This window comes from Chaetodon auriga, chromosome 1, assembly GCF_051107435.1.
Source record: "Chaetodon auriga isolate fChaAug3 chromosome 1, fChaAug3.hap1, whole genome shotgun sequence".
Taxonomy (NCBI): domain Eukaryota; kingdom Metazoa; phylum Chordata; class Actinopteri; order Chaetodontiformes; family Chaetodontidae; genus Chaetodon; species Chaetodon auriga.
The window spans coordinates 14881447-14897317 of NC_135074.1; the positions used below are offsets into that span (position 1 = coordinate 14881447).

A 15871-nucleotide genomic window follows, 5' to 3' on the forward strand; every position below is an offset into this window, starting at 1 on the left:
AAGTATCCCACTCAAAACACATGCTGCTCACAAGTTAATGACCAAATTAAAGGAATTCCTTCTTTTTTTAAAAGGCTTCTCAGATATTGGTATTAGCATTGAGCGGGCTTTAATTAAAGTGGATATTACGCTAATACATAATGACATAAGCAAAATAATCAGTAAATTTGTTGTCTCGTTCCTAAGGGAATCTTGGATCAAATTACAAATTTAATTACAAATTAACCTGACGTCTTCTCTTATTATTATGACGTGAGTAGTGTGTCAGGAGTCTTCAGGGAAAACGCCCCCTTGTGTCCCATTTCAGGCCCCGCCCCCTCAACGCCCACACACACCTGACCCGGGTCACATGACGGTGAGCCTTGATACTACCTCCTGGTTCAGGCAGACAGGCTACACGGAGCGAGGCTAGCTGTTAGCTTCAACTGTCTAGACGGCCGAGATGGTGAGTGTGAAAACAAACATCAGCTGCTGGGGCGACGCTGAAATGAACCGAGGCAGTTATTCAGAAAAACCCAGCATTTACACGGACCCCGAGCTTCACTGACAGCCGCTGTTTAACTTCACCCGACAGGAAAGCTAGCTGGGCTGGTCGAGTTAGCTTTAGTACGAGGCCGTCTCTGCTCTTTCAGTGATGTTTTAGCTAAAGTTAGCCAACGGCCCAGCAGCTTTCCCTAATGGAGACAGGAACAAGAAGTGGGATTAATAAAAGAAGTGATTTTAGCTTGTGTGTTTTCCCTCGAACTGGAGCTGCAAAGTGGCTAAGAGAATTGTTAATGTTAGCTAACGTGGCTGGTTTGGTTGGACTCCATGTCACATGCATGTTGAAGTACAACTCCTGAAATTCCGCAAATATTTTTGTGTCTTAAGAAGGTGTTGATGGAAACGCGTCTATCGCTTGATTATTGAAGTAGTTCAGGACGAAATTGCACAGACTGATGCGCTCGTGCTGTGTTTATCACGTTATTTGCTCCTGTGTAGCACATGAGGTTGTGTTTGGACTCTCCTGTAATACATATGCAACCTATTACGGGATACACTTAATCAACGCATCCAGTGACAGTGATTGGTCTCTCCTGACATATTGATGATGGGGGTGATCCCTCCGGATCCTGCGTGCTGAAGCATGTGTTTGTGAGTTTGTGCCAGCTCAGAGGAGAATAATGCGTCTGTGCAGCTGGTGAGGAGTAATTGAGTTAGTGTGACGTTAAGTCAGGCAGGAGCTGTGGGGAGTCACCTGGATGCTGCAGACTGACTGTCCAGAGCCGTCAGTCTCACTCATTTGCATGCACTTACACTCAGCCATAGACGTTAACTAATTGCAGACAGCTCAATCTGTGGTCACAGTCCATCAAGATGTGTGGTAGCAAACTAATACATGTGGCTCAATCTGTTGGAGTTTTAAAGTGTTCTTCATGAATAGTATAGCGAGATGTTTTTTCTTCTCTTCACAGCACATCCTGATTTTCTGTGAATAAGACCTAAATGAGTTTACTAATGAGGCAACCCATCAACTAGTCAGCTTTGAACAGGCTGACCTCGACAGATCTTAAACAGTCTGTTACTTTGTGTAATACGCTGTTTTCTATTGCGTGCTTTGTGTTTTCAGAGTTTCCTAGGAGGTTTGTTTGGGCCGGTATGTGAGATAGACGTACTGCTGAACGATGCGGAGAACAGAAAGACAGCCGAGTTGAAGACGGAAGACGGGAAGGTGGAGAAACACTACCTGTTCTACGATGGAGAGTCTGTGTCTGGCAAGGTAAACTTCACATTCATTATAAAGTGAGCTGCTCGGTACGTGGGTTCACACACGAAGAGTGATTTAAATTTGCTGTCATTTCATTTATTGGGTAACAGCACTAAGTCAGCAGATAACGCGCTTCTCGGCCATAACGCCGGTGTATTTTGGGATGCTCTCTTTAAGTGAGCCCAGTGGGAAATTAAGGCTCTTTTGATGTGTGTGCAAGATGTGCTCTGACTTCAGGAGAAAGTGAAGCATCTAAGTTTAGGATCCAGAAATGTATCAGCTGATGTATCTGCTGTATTAAATAATATCTGAGTCTGTCCCATTTTACATCCACCTGTGATGTTTGTCTGATTGGCCTTCTGTCATCAAACAGGAACACCTTAACCCGTTTGAACCAGCAGATATGTATTAACAAGGGATCGCTCCTGTCAGCGATGGGACACTCAAATTTTCCCCCGTCAAAGCCAAACACATTTGTAAATTGGTGATATTGTCAAGCTGTCACTGTGACAGCTTGCTCTTTGGTTGTTATGTTGCTTGATCTCATCACCTGTTCCTCTCAAGGTGAATCTAAATGTGAAGCAGGGGGGAAAGCGGCTGGAGCATCAGGGCATCCGCATCGAGTTTGTCGGACAGATAGGTGAGCATGATTGAAGTGGTTGCATTTATCTTTCTGTTATCACTTTATTTGTCAAGAGGTGTAAAGCGTATGGAGAGTTAACTGTGATTTATGATTATGAGGAACTCTTCTGTTGCTGTGGTGTTCGTAGGATGCTGCTGATGGATATATTCTGTTTAATACTTCTAACCTTATGAAACAGCTCCATGAAATCTTTGAGATGTTTATTGAGTGCAGTGGGCCGTAAAACTACTTGTCAACAGTCGGCCGTTGGCTTTCTCATGTGGCTAAAAGGTTTAACGGAGCATGTGGTCGTCATGTGCAGCCTGCCATAGTGGAGCTAAACCCTCCTCCAACTGTATTTGCAGCAGCAGGAGGCGAACGAGAGCAATGTGTTAGAAGAGCATGGACGTCTGAGATCAAATAATATATAAAACATTTTGTAGTGTGTGTAAAACTGTGTTGAGTCACACACCAACCACTCTAAATCCACTCTGCTGTGTTTCAGAGCTGTTCTCTGATAAGAGTAACACCCATGAGTTTGTGGACTTGGTGAAAGAGTTGGCTCTGCCTGGAGAACTCACCCAGAACAGGAGCTACGACTTTGAGTTCATGCAGGTGGAGAAGCCCTATGAGTCCTATACTGGAGCCAATGTCAGGCTAAGGTATATTTATTATACACTTTGACTGCAAGTTCTGTCACAGGGCCCCCATGTGTTTTAGTCCTCTTTGAAGTTTTTAATGGTCAGTGAGCTTCAACATCTAAGACCCGCTTCCAAAAAGAGTTGGGATGCTGTGTGAGAATAAGAGAGAATAAGCAGATATGTACAGAAATCAATGAAGCTGATGAGGTCAGGCATTAAATATATTGTCTTTGTACTGTTTACAAGTATCTCTCAGAAACAATAAGCTGATGATCACATTCTGTGTTATTTGTTTTACACAACGTCCCAACTTTTTTTGAACCTGGGTTGAAGTATCCAGGTTCAGTCTTATGGCAGCAGACAGTCTACAGGGAGCTTCTCTCTGGATTCCCCACAGGTTCACAGATGTGTTGTCAAACAGCACGGCCAATTTTAAGATGTGACATTGAAAACTTTTGGTTCATTTTAAATCTTTTATGATCAATCAGTTAATCAAAATTTAGTCTGTTAATGGATAATTGAAGCATTACTTAGTTGCATCCCCGTGTTATTAAAAATACATCTTAGAAACGGCCCAATTCTGATTTGAAAGAACAGCATATGACAATTGCGCTGACTCGTCAGAATATGCTCAAAAGACACATTCTGGGTTGTTGTAGTTCAGTGTGTGTGTGCATGTGAAGGAGAAAGGAAAGATGGTCGTCACAGATTGTTACAGCAGGGACTTGTCTTTGGATCTGCAGCGTTTTCTGTCTCACTCTTGAAGCTTTGCTCGTCTGTGTCTTGCAGGTATTTCCTCAGGGTGACAATAGTTCGTCGTCTGTCTGATTTAGTGAAGGAATACGAGCTGATTGTCCACCAGTTAGCCACCTATCCAGACGTCAACAACTCGATCAAGATGGAGGTCGGCATTGAAGACTGTTTGCACATTGAGTTTGAATACAACAAATCCAAGTAAGATCAATATCACTCAGTCGTTTCTGTTCAAGTCTTTATTGCTTCCTCAGCAAACCCAAATAAGAGCAGTCTGAGCAGCTTCTCTCCACGTGTCTCTTGGTTAGATATCACCTGAAGGACGTGATTGTTGGGAAGATCTACTTCCTGCTGGTCAGGATCAAGATCCAACACATGGAGCTGCAGCTCATCAAGAAGGAGATGACGGGCATAGGTAAGAATCCAGGGCAGCCATGTCTCAGATGAAATGAACATAGATCAGGTGGTAACACCAAAATTTCCCCTATGAGGCATTAATAAAGTGTTATCTTAAGCAGCATGACAGTGTGCTAGCTGTGTAGCTTCCTGTGGCTTTAAAATGCTGTATGCAGGTCCCAGTAGGAGCATAGAAATTTCCATCAGCTCTGCTCCACTTTACTGTAGTCTGTCCTGCTCACTGAACGTGATCGTTGTCCTCCTTTCTCAGGTCCCAGTACCACCACAGAGACAGAGACGGTTGCAAAATATGAGATCATGGATGGAGCTCCAGTTAAGGGAGAATCAATCCCCATCAGACTGTTCCTGGCAGGTGAGTCCTATTCTTCTCTGGCCGTTACAGTTTAAGTATGTCGTAGAAAGTAGACTCTGTAATGTGTCAGGTCCCCTGTTAATGTCCCTTTTTATTATAGAAATAAAGTAGGAATATTTTTACGTAAAGTTTGAGTGACAGCACATCACATGTCCTGTTTCCTGACAGGATATGACTTGACACCCACCATGAGAGATGTCAACAAGAAGTTTTCTGTACGCTACTTCCTTAATCTGGTGCTGGTGGATGAGGAGGACAGAAGATACTTTAAACAGCAGGTAACACACTTACATATACATCAGAAGTATTCTACATCGGCGAGCTGATTTCTGTCACTGTTTCTGCAGCACACAGAGACACACATGGAGTATGAGTGCTATCCCAGCTGTGTCTGATTGTGTGTAATGCTGCAACTTATCAGTTATTCAGATTAACCTTGTTTATTCAAACAAATTTAGCCCATCAGCAACTGGTTTACTGTGAATACAGAAAATGTTAAGTAAAGTTAGCCACCAGCTAAGGTACTGCTGTTTAGCATCTATCAAGGTTCCTCCGATGCAGGTGCTGTTTGGGTTACTGCAACAGGGTCTGCACGGAGCTGAGCCCTGACACACTTACTGATACAGGTTCTGCAGGTCAAGCAAACAGGTTTTTTGCTATTGCTAAACAGTTAGCATCATTGTTGAATGTGAGAAATATGAAGATTTAGCAAATGATTACATCCTGTTTTATTTATGTTTTACACAGCATAACCTTTGTACATCACAGGACTAATGTTATGAGGATGATCCTTTTCTCCATAAATATTTTGTTTAAATGAACCAAATTTTGATTGAAAGAAGGAAACCAATGACCAAGTGACACACTGTGGCTTGGGGCTGGCCAGCAATGAGCGAGGGACCCAGAATGTCTTCCTCTGAGTGAAGGGATGGACTCAGCTAGACGACTGTTAAACTACACCAAATACTTAAGACTGTTCAAGCACACGTATACAGGACATGCTTTTTAGTTGTTTTTCTTCCAAATTGTTTATCTACTTTTGTATGTATCTATTTGTCTCCCGTTATATTTTTGATTGGGATTGAAGCATGGTGCAAGTTTTCATGTATGTTCATGTTTCCTTTGCGTTTAGGAGATTGTTTTGTGGAGAAAAGCTCCAGAGAAGCTGAGGAAAAGAAACTTCCACCAGCGCTACGAGTCGCCTGAGCCGAGAACCCAGCCAGTTAGCGCGGAGCAGCCAGAGATGTGAGGCGGCTGCAATGAACTGAAAACACACACAGACACACCCCAACTCTTCACTGCTGAACAGCCAGAGGTGTGAGCGCTGCCCCACTGTCTCCCTGGACTGAGAAATGTCCGTATACATGAACACACATAACATCCCTTCAGACCCCCCCCCCCCCCCCCCAGCTCACCATTCCACAGCTTCAGATGTGAGCTGTGCGAACACCATCACTCTCTCCCCCAGGACTGAAAACACGCTCGCATACAGACGCAAAAGCAAACAATCAAAGTAGGCAGAATGCTAAAGGTTAAGGCAAATCAAACCGACCCAAGTAAGGAAGAGTGAGACTGAAAATACACACCATACAAGCCATACAGTCTCAGTTTGCTGGATGCAAAACAGGAGCCAAGACGGAGAAAGAGGAGTTGGCTGCAGACGACCACCTCACCATCTATCCCTTACCTCTGCTACAGGAGCTTCTTTTGTTTGCATATTTGGACAATGGTCTTCCTGGACTCTCTCTGGCATCCTCCCTCCCACACGCACTCCAAAATGACACTCTCTAGAGTCCAGCCAGCGATTGAAAGACATGCGGGGATCAGCTTGAACCAAGAGCTCGAGAGGCTAAGCTATGAGTCAACAGACGCTCTTTGTGTTTATTCAAAATGCCTGATTTGAGCTGTCACAATGCCACTGTGCTCTCATTCATCCAGCGAGCATGTATGACGCCCGAGTCCACAGACTGCTCTCTCCATGAACTGTCTGCTTGCTCAGGAGCAGTTTGGTGCAACACATTTCATCTTCTAATGTGGCTGTGCTGTAAAGATGTTACTGGTTTCCAGTTCCAGTCCACATCTCATGTCATACAGGAACGTTTTTTTAAGTCAAGATGGACATTTCAATGCCATTTGTTTCTAAAATCATTTAGAGTTGCAGTTAATAATTATTTTCATCATGGATTAATCTGCAGATCCTCAATTGTTTAATCTATAAAATAACAGAAAAAATTGAAATGTGTCCATCCACATATATGTTATTGTGACCAGTAGTCCAAAGCCCCAGAATATTCAGTTTACTACCACACAATGGATAGAAAGGCAGCAAATGCTCACACTGGAGAGGCTAGAACTTTTTTAAAATGATTGAAACAATTAATCGATCATCAAAATAGTTGCTAATCAGTTAATAGGTTGCAGGTCTGGAAGCGTCGTACACTGAAACTATCTGCTTGTTGAAGATTCTGCAGCTCTCTTGATGCAGTTTTCACTGATGAGGTCCAGATTTATCCAAAGATTCCCCTCGTCATCTTCTAAAGTCAAGACGTCTCTCTTCACAGCATCTTTTTTCTGATCTTTAAAGTGATGTTTCTCTATGACTAATCTTTAAGAAAAAGAAACCTCCTTGTTTGTCTTATAAGAGTTGGTTTACCCACATTTCCAAAAAAAAAAAAAAAAAAGATTCCAAGCTGGATGTGTGGATTATGGAGATGAACAGGGAGTTAAATTTCAGCCTTTGAGCACCACAAGCAGGATTCCATCGACCTTCATTTCACTGGGGTGGAGACAGAAGCATCAGAGAGAGAGATCTCGTAGAACACATTGAATCTGTATAGGTAAATATAAAACCTGTTCATTTGTAATTTGGGTAAACTGAACCTTTAAGTTCACGTGTCAGGGCTTGTGTGGGCTGACTCACTCCAGCTGATGTCAGATATAGAAGCTGAAAGCTGAAAATATGTGAGCAGCAGCTTCTGTTTATAATTTAAATGATTCATTAGAAAAATGAAATGATGCTAGCCACGATCATCAGACTGTAGATTGAGCGTTCTCATCGGTTTCACTTTCCTTTCTTTGGGTTTTTTGATTCTGTCTGTCTGGTATCAGTACAATACTGCTGTTAATGACTGGCTCGTGTCTGCTACTGTAAGCACTGGAAAGGATGCAGTATCCATACACTGAAAGATCCAACAATGTTCCACTGTGACGCTCAGACCGGCAGTTCAGGTCCTGCTTTAAAGACACACACACACTCACACACACACAGTTTTTGAATTTGCCCTTAAGCTCTGATCTGTGGCCAGTTTTGCACTTTCCCCTCTGATGCTTAACTTTGTGTGAAAGGGGTGTAGAACCTGAAACTAAACATCACTCAAGGACAGCTTCGCCTCAGCTCTCCTGTGTCTGTAATGGAAATGATACTGTCATTTATATATCACTACTTGTTTTAATTGGACTTAACTGAGTACAATATTTTGTTGCTTTATGTCTCTTTCGTGTGGAAGTCATGCTGTTACACGTTTCATTTCATAAACTTGTGAACACTCACATCTGCAGTCCAGATGTACAGTATTTCTTCCTTCACGCTAGTTTGGACTTTACAGTCTGGTTTCCTTTTATTTAGGAACTGTGTAATTTATTTGCAAGTAACAGTTTCTTTCTCTCTGCCTTTCAGACATATTTTCTGTCTTTCTGAACACTGTACAGGTGGGGTTTCTTTGGTGTACTTTAAATACCTTCAGTGGTAATGAAGAGACACTTAAATGCCAAAACTCTCTGCCCGTCTTATCTACTGCATGTTAATCTTTACACAGTGTCTAATCATGCCATTGATGTGTGTGTGTATGATAATATGTGTATATACACCAAACCCAAATACATAGCTAAAATGAATCGTGAATAAAGAAAATTTATACTGAATATAATTTAAACAGCGTTTTCTTTAAGATAATTATACAACATATAGTCAAAAAAGTTAATCTGTTCTCTATTAACAGGTACATCTCATCAGGCATTAGTTATCCACTCCGTTTTCAGCTTCTTCAGGACGACCATGTGTGCAAAGTGTGATAGGTTTCAGAGAAACTTTAAATGTTTGACTCCCTTATTACAACTATTGTAGGCATTTCTGCAAATACAGTCAATGGAACCATTGCACATGATATTGTAACTAGCCGAGCTTTAATAAGCGAGCCCAGTTCTTCTTCCCTTCTTTTTTCCCGGGTGAAAAAGCCTCTTGATTCTTAATAACGTTCATGGTGTCCATCCTGATGCATTCGTCGATTCTGGTAAAGGATTTTACGTTTGTCCACCAGAATCATAAATCTGGAAGGGTGGAGAAAGCTTCAGAGCTGCATGAAGACCATCACATTATCTGTAAGATAGAACTGAACAGCAAATCTAACTGCACTCGTCTCCACTCTGTACATTTGTGGACACACAGACACAGATGGTCTCTTCTGAGTTAGTTCAACTGAATGCGTGGCACTGAATACCTTCAAATGTTGTTTTTAGTCAGTGTTCAAGGCAGGAAACGTAAACACGGACACTAAACGCCGGACATTATTTTCAGGTGGTGAGGCAATTATCAATGTTCCATATACGATCTTCGGATTCAGTTTTGGAGGGTTCGTTTTTTGCCTGTTTATATCTTCCTCTCTTTACAACGTAGTTGTTAAAAACAAAATCAATTTTCGGTCATATTAAAGCCTTTGACAAACATTTTCTCATATAAGTGAGTACCGATCTTTTTGTTTTGAATATGTCATGTTATGCTCAATATGAAGTCAGGCAAATTTGTGGGCAGCTACATTGAGACTGGTCCTGTCCCACGTTGTGTAAGCAGGAAGAGAATCATGTTGACCGTCCTTCGTGAAGTTGGTGGTGTGTAATCTACATGTTTAGACCTGCTGGAACAGCATGGAGCGACTTTTGCGCTAGTATTGGACGCAGCCCAAAGAAGCAGCGAACACCCGGGATTTAAAGTACTCGCAGCGATGTCAGTCAACCGGTGTATGTATCTGTTTTCTCGGCTTCAAAGCCACATTAGCACCCGGACTGCCCGCATCAGCGCTGGCAGTTGCCATACGTCTCCTGGGTCTACTTTTTCACATAAACAGCACCAGACTGGTTCTGTAGTTTGCACCAGACGTGTTTCATCGAACAGCTCTTCTCAAAAACCCCCGGACACCTCTCTGTTTGTCCCCGTCTCACTGAAGACCGACTCCCCGATAGATGGGACTGTGGGAGCAGAGCTGACACAGCCGCTCGACAAAAGTGAGTAAATTCACCCGAGCTGGGCTCCAAACGTAAATGAACTGTCAGTTTGTGGATATGTTCTGCTCTTCAGACAATTAGATGATAATTAACTTTTTTCTTTTTGTTATCCAAGGCTTCCTGAGATATCACATTCATAGTATTATGAATAAATGTGTATTGATTGCACTGTCAATTGTACACATGAAAGTCATTCTGTGTGTGTGTGTGTGTGATACAGGTGAAGTGCTGAAAATTCTGAACCGTTTTTATAAGAGGAAAGAGATGCAGAAGCTGGCAGCAGACCAGGGCCTGGATGGTGAGAAACAATTGACGTCATTGCACAGTTATCAATACATCACAAACATATTCGCCGAGTCTGTCATCTCTTATACAGTCATCAATAATTGTCTTGTCGTTAATGTTTTGCATGATAGGCAACAGGATTTTTAAAGGCTTGTATATCATTATAGATAGTGATATAGTCATTATATATTGCCTCATGTGTCTCTTTTGTGTGTACACACAGCTCGTCTGTTCCACCAGGCCTTCATCAGCTTTAGGAAGTTTGTCCTGGAAATGACATCACTCCCCGCCGAGCTGCACATCATCCTTAATGACATCTGCTGTGGAGCAGGTCGGTCAGTCGTTAATTGAACCAGTCGAACTGATAATTAAAACTTTCATTAACTCTCTTTTCTTTTGTACTCCAGGTCATATAGATGACATCTACCCGTACTTCATGCGTCATGCCAAGCAAATCTTTCCTATGCTGGACTGTATGGATGACCTGAGAAAGATCTCTGACCTCAGACTCCCTGCTAACTGGTATGTGTTATTTTATAGAGTCTGATGTCAGGCCCATGCTACTGTTTGCACATCTGATACTGCAGTCAACAGTCTGGTACTAACAGTGGTTTACGCCTTTCAAGCATGTGTCATGAGTTGCACAATATTACTTTGTGGTTACAGTATTTGTGCGTGTGTGTGTTCATTAGGTATCCTGAAGCTCGTGCTATCCAGAGAAAGGTGATTTTCCATGCTGGTCCCACAAACAGTGGTAAAACCTACCATGCCATCCAGCGCTACCTGGCTGCTAAGAGTGGAGTCTACTGTGGCCCCTTGAAACTATTGGCCCATGAGATCTTTGAGAAGAGCAACACAGCTGTAGGTCTTCTTCTGTCATGTGTTTTGTTGAACCTCTGTGTGGGTGGGTGGCACTGCCAAGATGGCGACAGCCGGATCCACTGTCACTGAACTTTACAGTGTCTCCTCACAAACCTGTGGGTGACATCACAGAGACGACGTCCATGTTTTGTACCCCCTGTGGTTTTACACATCAGTCCTTTTAGGTGTTTTCATCTCTTGTTTCTTGTGGTAATGTCTTCATCTCACTGTGTCTGCCCTGTGTATTCACAGGGTGTGACATGTGACTTGGTTACTGGAGAGGAGAGGACCTTCATGGACTCAGAGGGTCGAGCAGCTGGTCATGTGGCCTGCACCATTGAGATGTGCAGTGTCACCACGCCTTGTAAGTAAACACGAGATGTACAACCATTTCAGTTTAATATCATTAATAAAAACAGAAAAATCATCGTTGCACGCTGTTGTTCTGTCTGTGTGTATTGATTAACAAGGTGATAGTGTTTATGTTTGTTTTTAGATGAGGTGGCTGTAATTGATGAAATTCAAATGATCAGGGATCCCTCCAGAGGCTGGGCCTGGACCAGAGCACTGCTGGGTATGATTCATTTTTGCATGCGTGCCAGATTTCTCTCTGCGCCAGCGATTTTATCATCTGTGTTGAGTGACGATGTTTCAAACTTCTGTGCAAGATATTGTCTTTGTGTTGTGTGCAGGTCTCTGTGCAGAGGAGATCCATGTGTGCGGGGAACCTGCAGCCATAGACTTTATCAGAGAGCTGATGTACACCACCGGAGAGGAGGTGGAGGTGAGGCTGTAATATGTAGCATAACAGGAAAAGACGAGTGTCAGGAGAGTGTTTAAATCACTGCCTTTGGGAAACCACTCTCTCTCTCTCTCTCTCTCTTTCTCGCTCTTAAGGTCCACACCTACCAGCGTTTAACTCCATTCGCAGTCTTGGATGAAGCTGTGGATTCATTAGGCAACTTGAGACCAGGAGACTGTATTGTCTGCTTCAGTAAAAATGACATCTACTCAATAAGCAGACAGATTGAGGCCAGAGGACAACAATGTGCCGTGATTTATGGGAGCTTACCTCCAGGTGAGTTTGTGAGTAATGGCCCAGGATGTCAGCTTGGTCTGTGTTTCTGCCCCTCTATGAATTCCTGTTTCCATCCGTGCTTGTTTATTAAAGTAAGAGAGTAGTCAGGTGTGAATAAAGTCTTTGAAAACAACAAGATCTTAGCAGGCTCCATTTGTTAAAATGCTCATTGGCTTCAGTTTAAAGTCAACTTTTGTCCAAAAACACCATAAAAAAACGAAAGTCAGTTATTCAAATTGACTTTATTCACTCACTGTTTCAGCTTTTTGTGTGATAGAAAGAGACGAAACTCGGTTGTTGTGTGATTTACAGGCACCAAACTGTCACAGGCCAAGAAGTTCAATGACCCTGATGACCCCTGCAAGATACTGGTTGCTACAGATGCTATTGGAATGGGCCTAAACCTGTAAGTACAATCATGCACACTGTATTACTTTTTCCAATGAAAATAGTTTGAAAAGATTAAAAAAAAAAAGCCCTGACATGAACTCACTGAAGTGCTGTATTTGTTGTTTCCTAAAACAAGCACTGAGTGTGAAATCAAGCCTTCATTCTTCATGCCTCGGGTCTTTGGAAATTTCATCGAGCCATTTTTCTGCCTTTCTTCCCTCCCCTCTCCAGGAGTATAAAACGTATCATCTTCAACAGTCTGGTAAAGCCTAATGTTAATGAGAAAGGGGAGAAACAGATGGAGACCATCAGCACATCACAGGCTCTGCAGATCGCTGGCAGGGCGGGGAGGTCAGTCTCATTTCCACTTCTGTAATTAACAAATATTAGTTTTTTCCAAGTTTAAAACAGGCCTCCTCCGTCACCTCTCCCAGGTTCTCCTCCAAGTTTAAAGAGGGAGAAGTTACCACCATGCACAGAGATGACCTGCCAGTTCTGAAGGAGATACTCAGCCACTCTGTGGACCCCATTGAGGTGATCATTTACACACAGACACACACTCTCAGGTGAATCCTGAAAAACCCAGCCTCACTCTGTGTGTTTGTCTCTCCTCCTCCTCTGTCTCAGACTGCAGGCCTCCATCCTACAGCAGAGCAAATCGAGATGTTTGCCTATCATCTACCTGATGCTACACTGTCGAACCTTCTTGTGAGTACAGCCATCTATTCATTCATTCTCCATACTTTAAGTATGACAGCAACAGTGTGTGATGACATTAAGCAAGAAAAGTGGGACAATATAATGTACTCGGTCTAATTCTAATAAGTGCATCAGACCGCGTTGTTATGAAAGAAAGCTGTCAATGTTTGTGTGAAATCATCAGTTTGGTTTATCATGCTCTCACGGCAGCCTCATTTTGTCATTCTGACAAACTTTGTGACTCCTCTCTCCGTCCGTCTCCTCCTGCCAGGACATATTTGTCAGCCTCTCTCGGGTGGATGGTATGTATTTTGTCTGCAACATCGATGACTTCAAGTTTCTGGCTGATATGATTCAGCATATCCCGCTCAGCCTGAGGTCGCGCTACGTCTTCTGTACGGCTCCCATCAACAAGAAACAACCTTTTGTTTGCACCTCCTTCCTAAAGGTGAGTATAAGTAGACCTGGGAAGAAGGCTTGCAGTGAAAGGAGGTAAATGGTGGGAGGTGAGGGAGGAAGGATTGATGAGCAGCAGCAGCTCTGAGGAGGGAAGAAGAACTGATTTATTCATTGTACCAGCAGTGACTGGGTTCATTGGGGTCACACAGAGGTGACAAAGTGAAAAACCAAATGAAACTGTTGATCTGTGATTTCTCTACGTGGAGCAGTCTGCGGCTTTGACGTGTCACTTTATGGTTATATCACACTAATAAAACAAGACCGCTCCATAATTAAATTATTACCCTCAACAGTCAACCTTTGAGATTCAAGGCCACTTTCTTCCTGTATCAGTGTGTCCAAAGAAAACTCTTTGTTGCCTGTAGAGTGGTCAGGAAGTATATGATGTAAATGCACAGCAAACTATGTAATTAATACAGTAAGAATACAGATAAAATCATTGTATTGATTTAAATGATAATATTGTGATGTGAAGGCAGTGTTTCAGCATACTTCTTCTGCTGTCCTCTAGTTACAGTTTTTTTGCACTCATTCAAATCTTCTTTGTCAGTTTGCCCGTCAGTTCAGTCGAGACGAACCCCTGACATTTGACTGGGTCTGTCGCCATGTCAGCTGGCCTCTGGATCCACCCAAAAACATCAAAGACCTGGTGCACTTGGAAGCTGTTCATGATGTGTTGGATCTTTATCTCTGGTTAAGGTAATCACTCTTTCATCTGTCATACTAATGACATGGTTTTGGGCGTTTGTTTGTAATTGCATATCGGTTGTATTCCTGTCATTGCTTACCCGCTGACGTTGCTGTCGATCTCTCTGTCTGTCTCCGCAGCTACCGTTTCATGGACATGTTTCCAGACACGGCCTTGGTTCGAGAAATCCAGAAGGAACTCGATGACATCATCCAACAGGGCGTCCGAAATATCACCCGTCTCATCAGAGCCACCGATCCAACCATCACTGAGCCCCTGCAGACACAGGGCGGCGGGCGCGGTAATAATGGAAGTGCCAGCAGCAGAGGTCAAAGGGGACAGAGAGGCTCAGGGGAGGTCAGCTCTCTGGCCAGTCGCCTGGTGAGAGACGGGCTGTTGACTCCCGATTTGCTGCGGCAGCTGCAGAGGGAGTGGTCCAAAGATCAAAAGCAGCAATCCACCAATTTGAGCAGAGACGATACAGAACATCACAGCAATAACAGCAAAGGGAGAAGGAAAAAGAAGTAATGAAGAGAAAAAACTTCAGTGCTGGTCGTTGTACACCATCAATGCTGCTCCCGTGGAGATCAATAGCTGGGACTTGCACCAACAGATCGAAGCCTCGATAACATCTGGTGGTTTGTTTGAACTTAATAGGGAGTAGAAGCAGTTAAATGGGATCTACGTACATTTTGAGCACTAACAGTATCATAGCAAACATTCAGCTAAAGCTAAAATCAAAATACCAAAACAGGACTTTTGGAAAAGATCAGGTGAGTTTCAGCTTAGATTTACACCATAAAACTGCGTTAGTAAAGGCTCGTCATGTATTTTACTCTTACACCGTGTTGAAAGCACACGTTGTTTTCCGTGCAAACTGAAACTAGTTCTGGAAAGTGATTCTAGTTAATGGACATAAATTTCCTTCCTGTGAACTTCTGGCTGCTCTCTTAGCCCCGATGAAGAGTCCTACTGTAGGTACCTATGAGACGTTTCCACATTTCTGTGTGAGCGTAAAATAACTGACACTTAGAATCTGAAAACTGTCTGCTTGTTACGTGTAAAACCCTCAACAACAAAGTGACCGACTGCACACACGTCTGCCACGTCCTGCCTGAGCTACCGCTGGTCTTCAGTTCAAACCTGCAAACTGAGAAGCGACATGGTTCACCAGTGTGCCAGCGGAGAATCTCTCTGTCATAAATGCTGCTTTAGAAGTGCTGTGATCAGGAAACACTTTGAACCGCTCTGAGTGTCTCGCAGGTCTGGAATCAGTTTGCTTTCATTTTGCTCAGTGCAGTCCAATGTAAAACCTCACGACAGCATGTTTGGATCCGTGTGCAGTTACTCTCAGTTAAACTAATCTGAAATGAACTGTAGTTTCTGTAATGAGAGATTGAACTGAGCGCAGCCCTGTTTGTGTCTGTATACAGATGAGATGCCATATTTTTTCTTACGTGTATATTTAAAGTGATGACATTAGTCAATTAAAATTCTGCTATGTTTTAACTCTTGATTGTTTTCATGTTTATACTGTAATATGCTGCTCACTCCAGGGAGTATCTCAATATTGCCCTGAGCATCTTCAGTATGAATTGCTAA

At 42.9% G+C, this 15871-nt stretch overlaps 2 protein-coding genes across 2 annotated transcripts; both read left to right on the plus strand.

Moving 5' to 3' along the window:
• The first annotated feature begins 364 nt into the window (after nucleotides 1-364).
• Nucleotides 365-8451, plus strand: vps26a (VPS26, retromer complex component A). The gene is made up of 9 exons (XM_076725789.1): nucleotides 365-445; nucleotides 1610-1759; nucleotides 2312-2387; nucleotides 2875-3031; nucleotides 3800-3964; nucleotides 4072-4178; nucleotides 4431-4532; nucleotides 4701-4810; nucleotides 5665-8451. Exons 1-9 carry the CDS (start codon nucleotides 443-445, stop codon nucleotides 5779-5781), a joined length of 987 nt encoding a protein of 328 aa, XP_076581904.1. The 5' UTR covers nucleotides 365-442; the 3' UTR covers nucleotides 5782-8451.
• Nucleotides 8452-9368: 917 nt separating this feature from the next.
• Nucleotides 9369-15778, plus strand: supv3l1 (SUV3-like helicase). The gene is made up of 16 exons (XM_076725802.1): nucleotides 9369-9809; nucleotides 10030-10107; nucleotides 10318-10425; nucleotides 10502-10616; nucleotides 10787-10955; nucleotides 11208-11319; nucleotides 11452-11529; nucleotides 11648-11739; nucleotides 11853-12033; nucleotides 12346-12439; nucleotides 12655-12774; nucleotides 12858-12957; nucleotides 13051-13131; nucleotides 13394-13570; nucleotides 14132-14280; nucleotides 14410-15778. The coding sequence occupies exons 1-16, from the start codon at nucleotides 9530-9532 to the stop codon at nucleotides 14795-14797; spliced, it is 2322 nt and encodes a 773-aa protein (XP_076581917.1). The 5' UTR covers nucleotides 9369-9529; the 3' UTR covers nucleotides 14798-15778.
• Nucleotides 15779-15871: the final 93 nt, after the last annotated feature.

Bases quoted from the DNA above. Each gene is read 5' to 3' on its own strand.
- vps26a (XM_076725789.1), top strand. The intron at 1,760-2,311 runs GTAAACTTCACA...GTTCCTCTCAAG, and splicing joins GAGAGTCTGTGTCTGGCAAG to GTGAATCTAAATGTGAAGCA. The intron at 3,965-4,071 runs GTAAGATCAATA...TCTCTTGGTTAG, and splicing joins TTTGAATACAACAAATCCAA to ATATCACCTGAAGGACGTGA.
- supv3l1 (XM_076725802.1), top strand. From the start codon at position 9,530: ATGTCAGTCAACCGGTGTATGTATCTGTTTTCTCGGCTTCAAAGCCAC. The intron at 11,530-11,647 runs GTATGATTCATT...TGTTGTGTGCAG, and splicing joins CTGGACCAGAGCACTGCTGG to GTCTCTGTGCAGAGGAGATC. The intron at 11,740-11,852 runs GTGAGGCTGTAA...CTCGCTCTTAAG, and splicing joins CCACCGGAGAGGAGGTGGAG to GTCCACACCTACCAGCGTTT.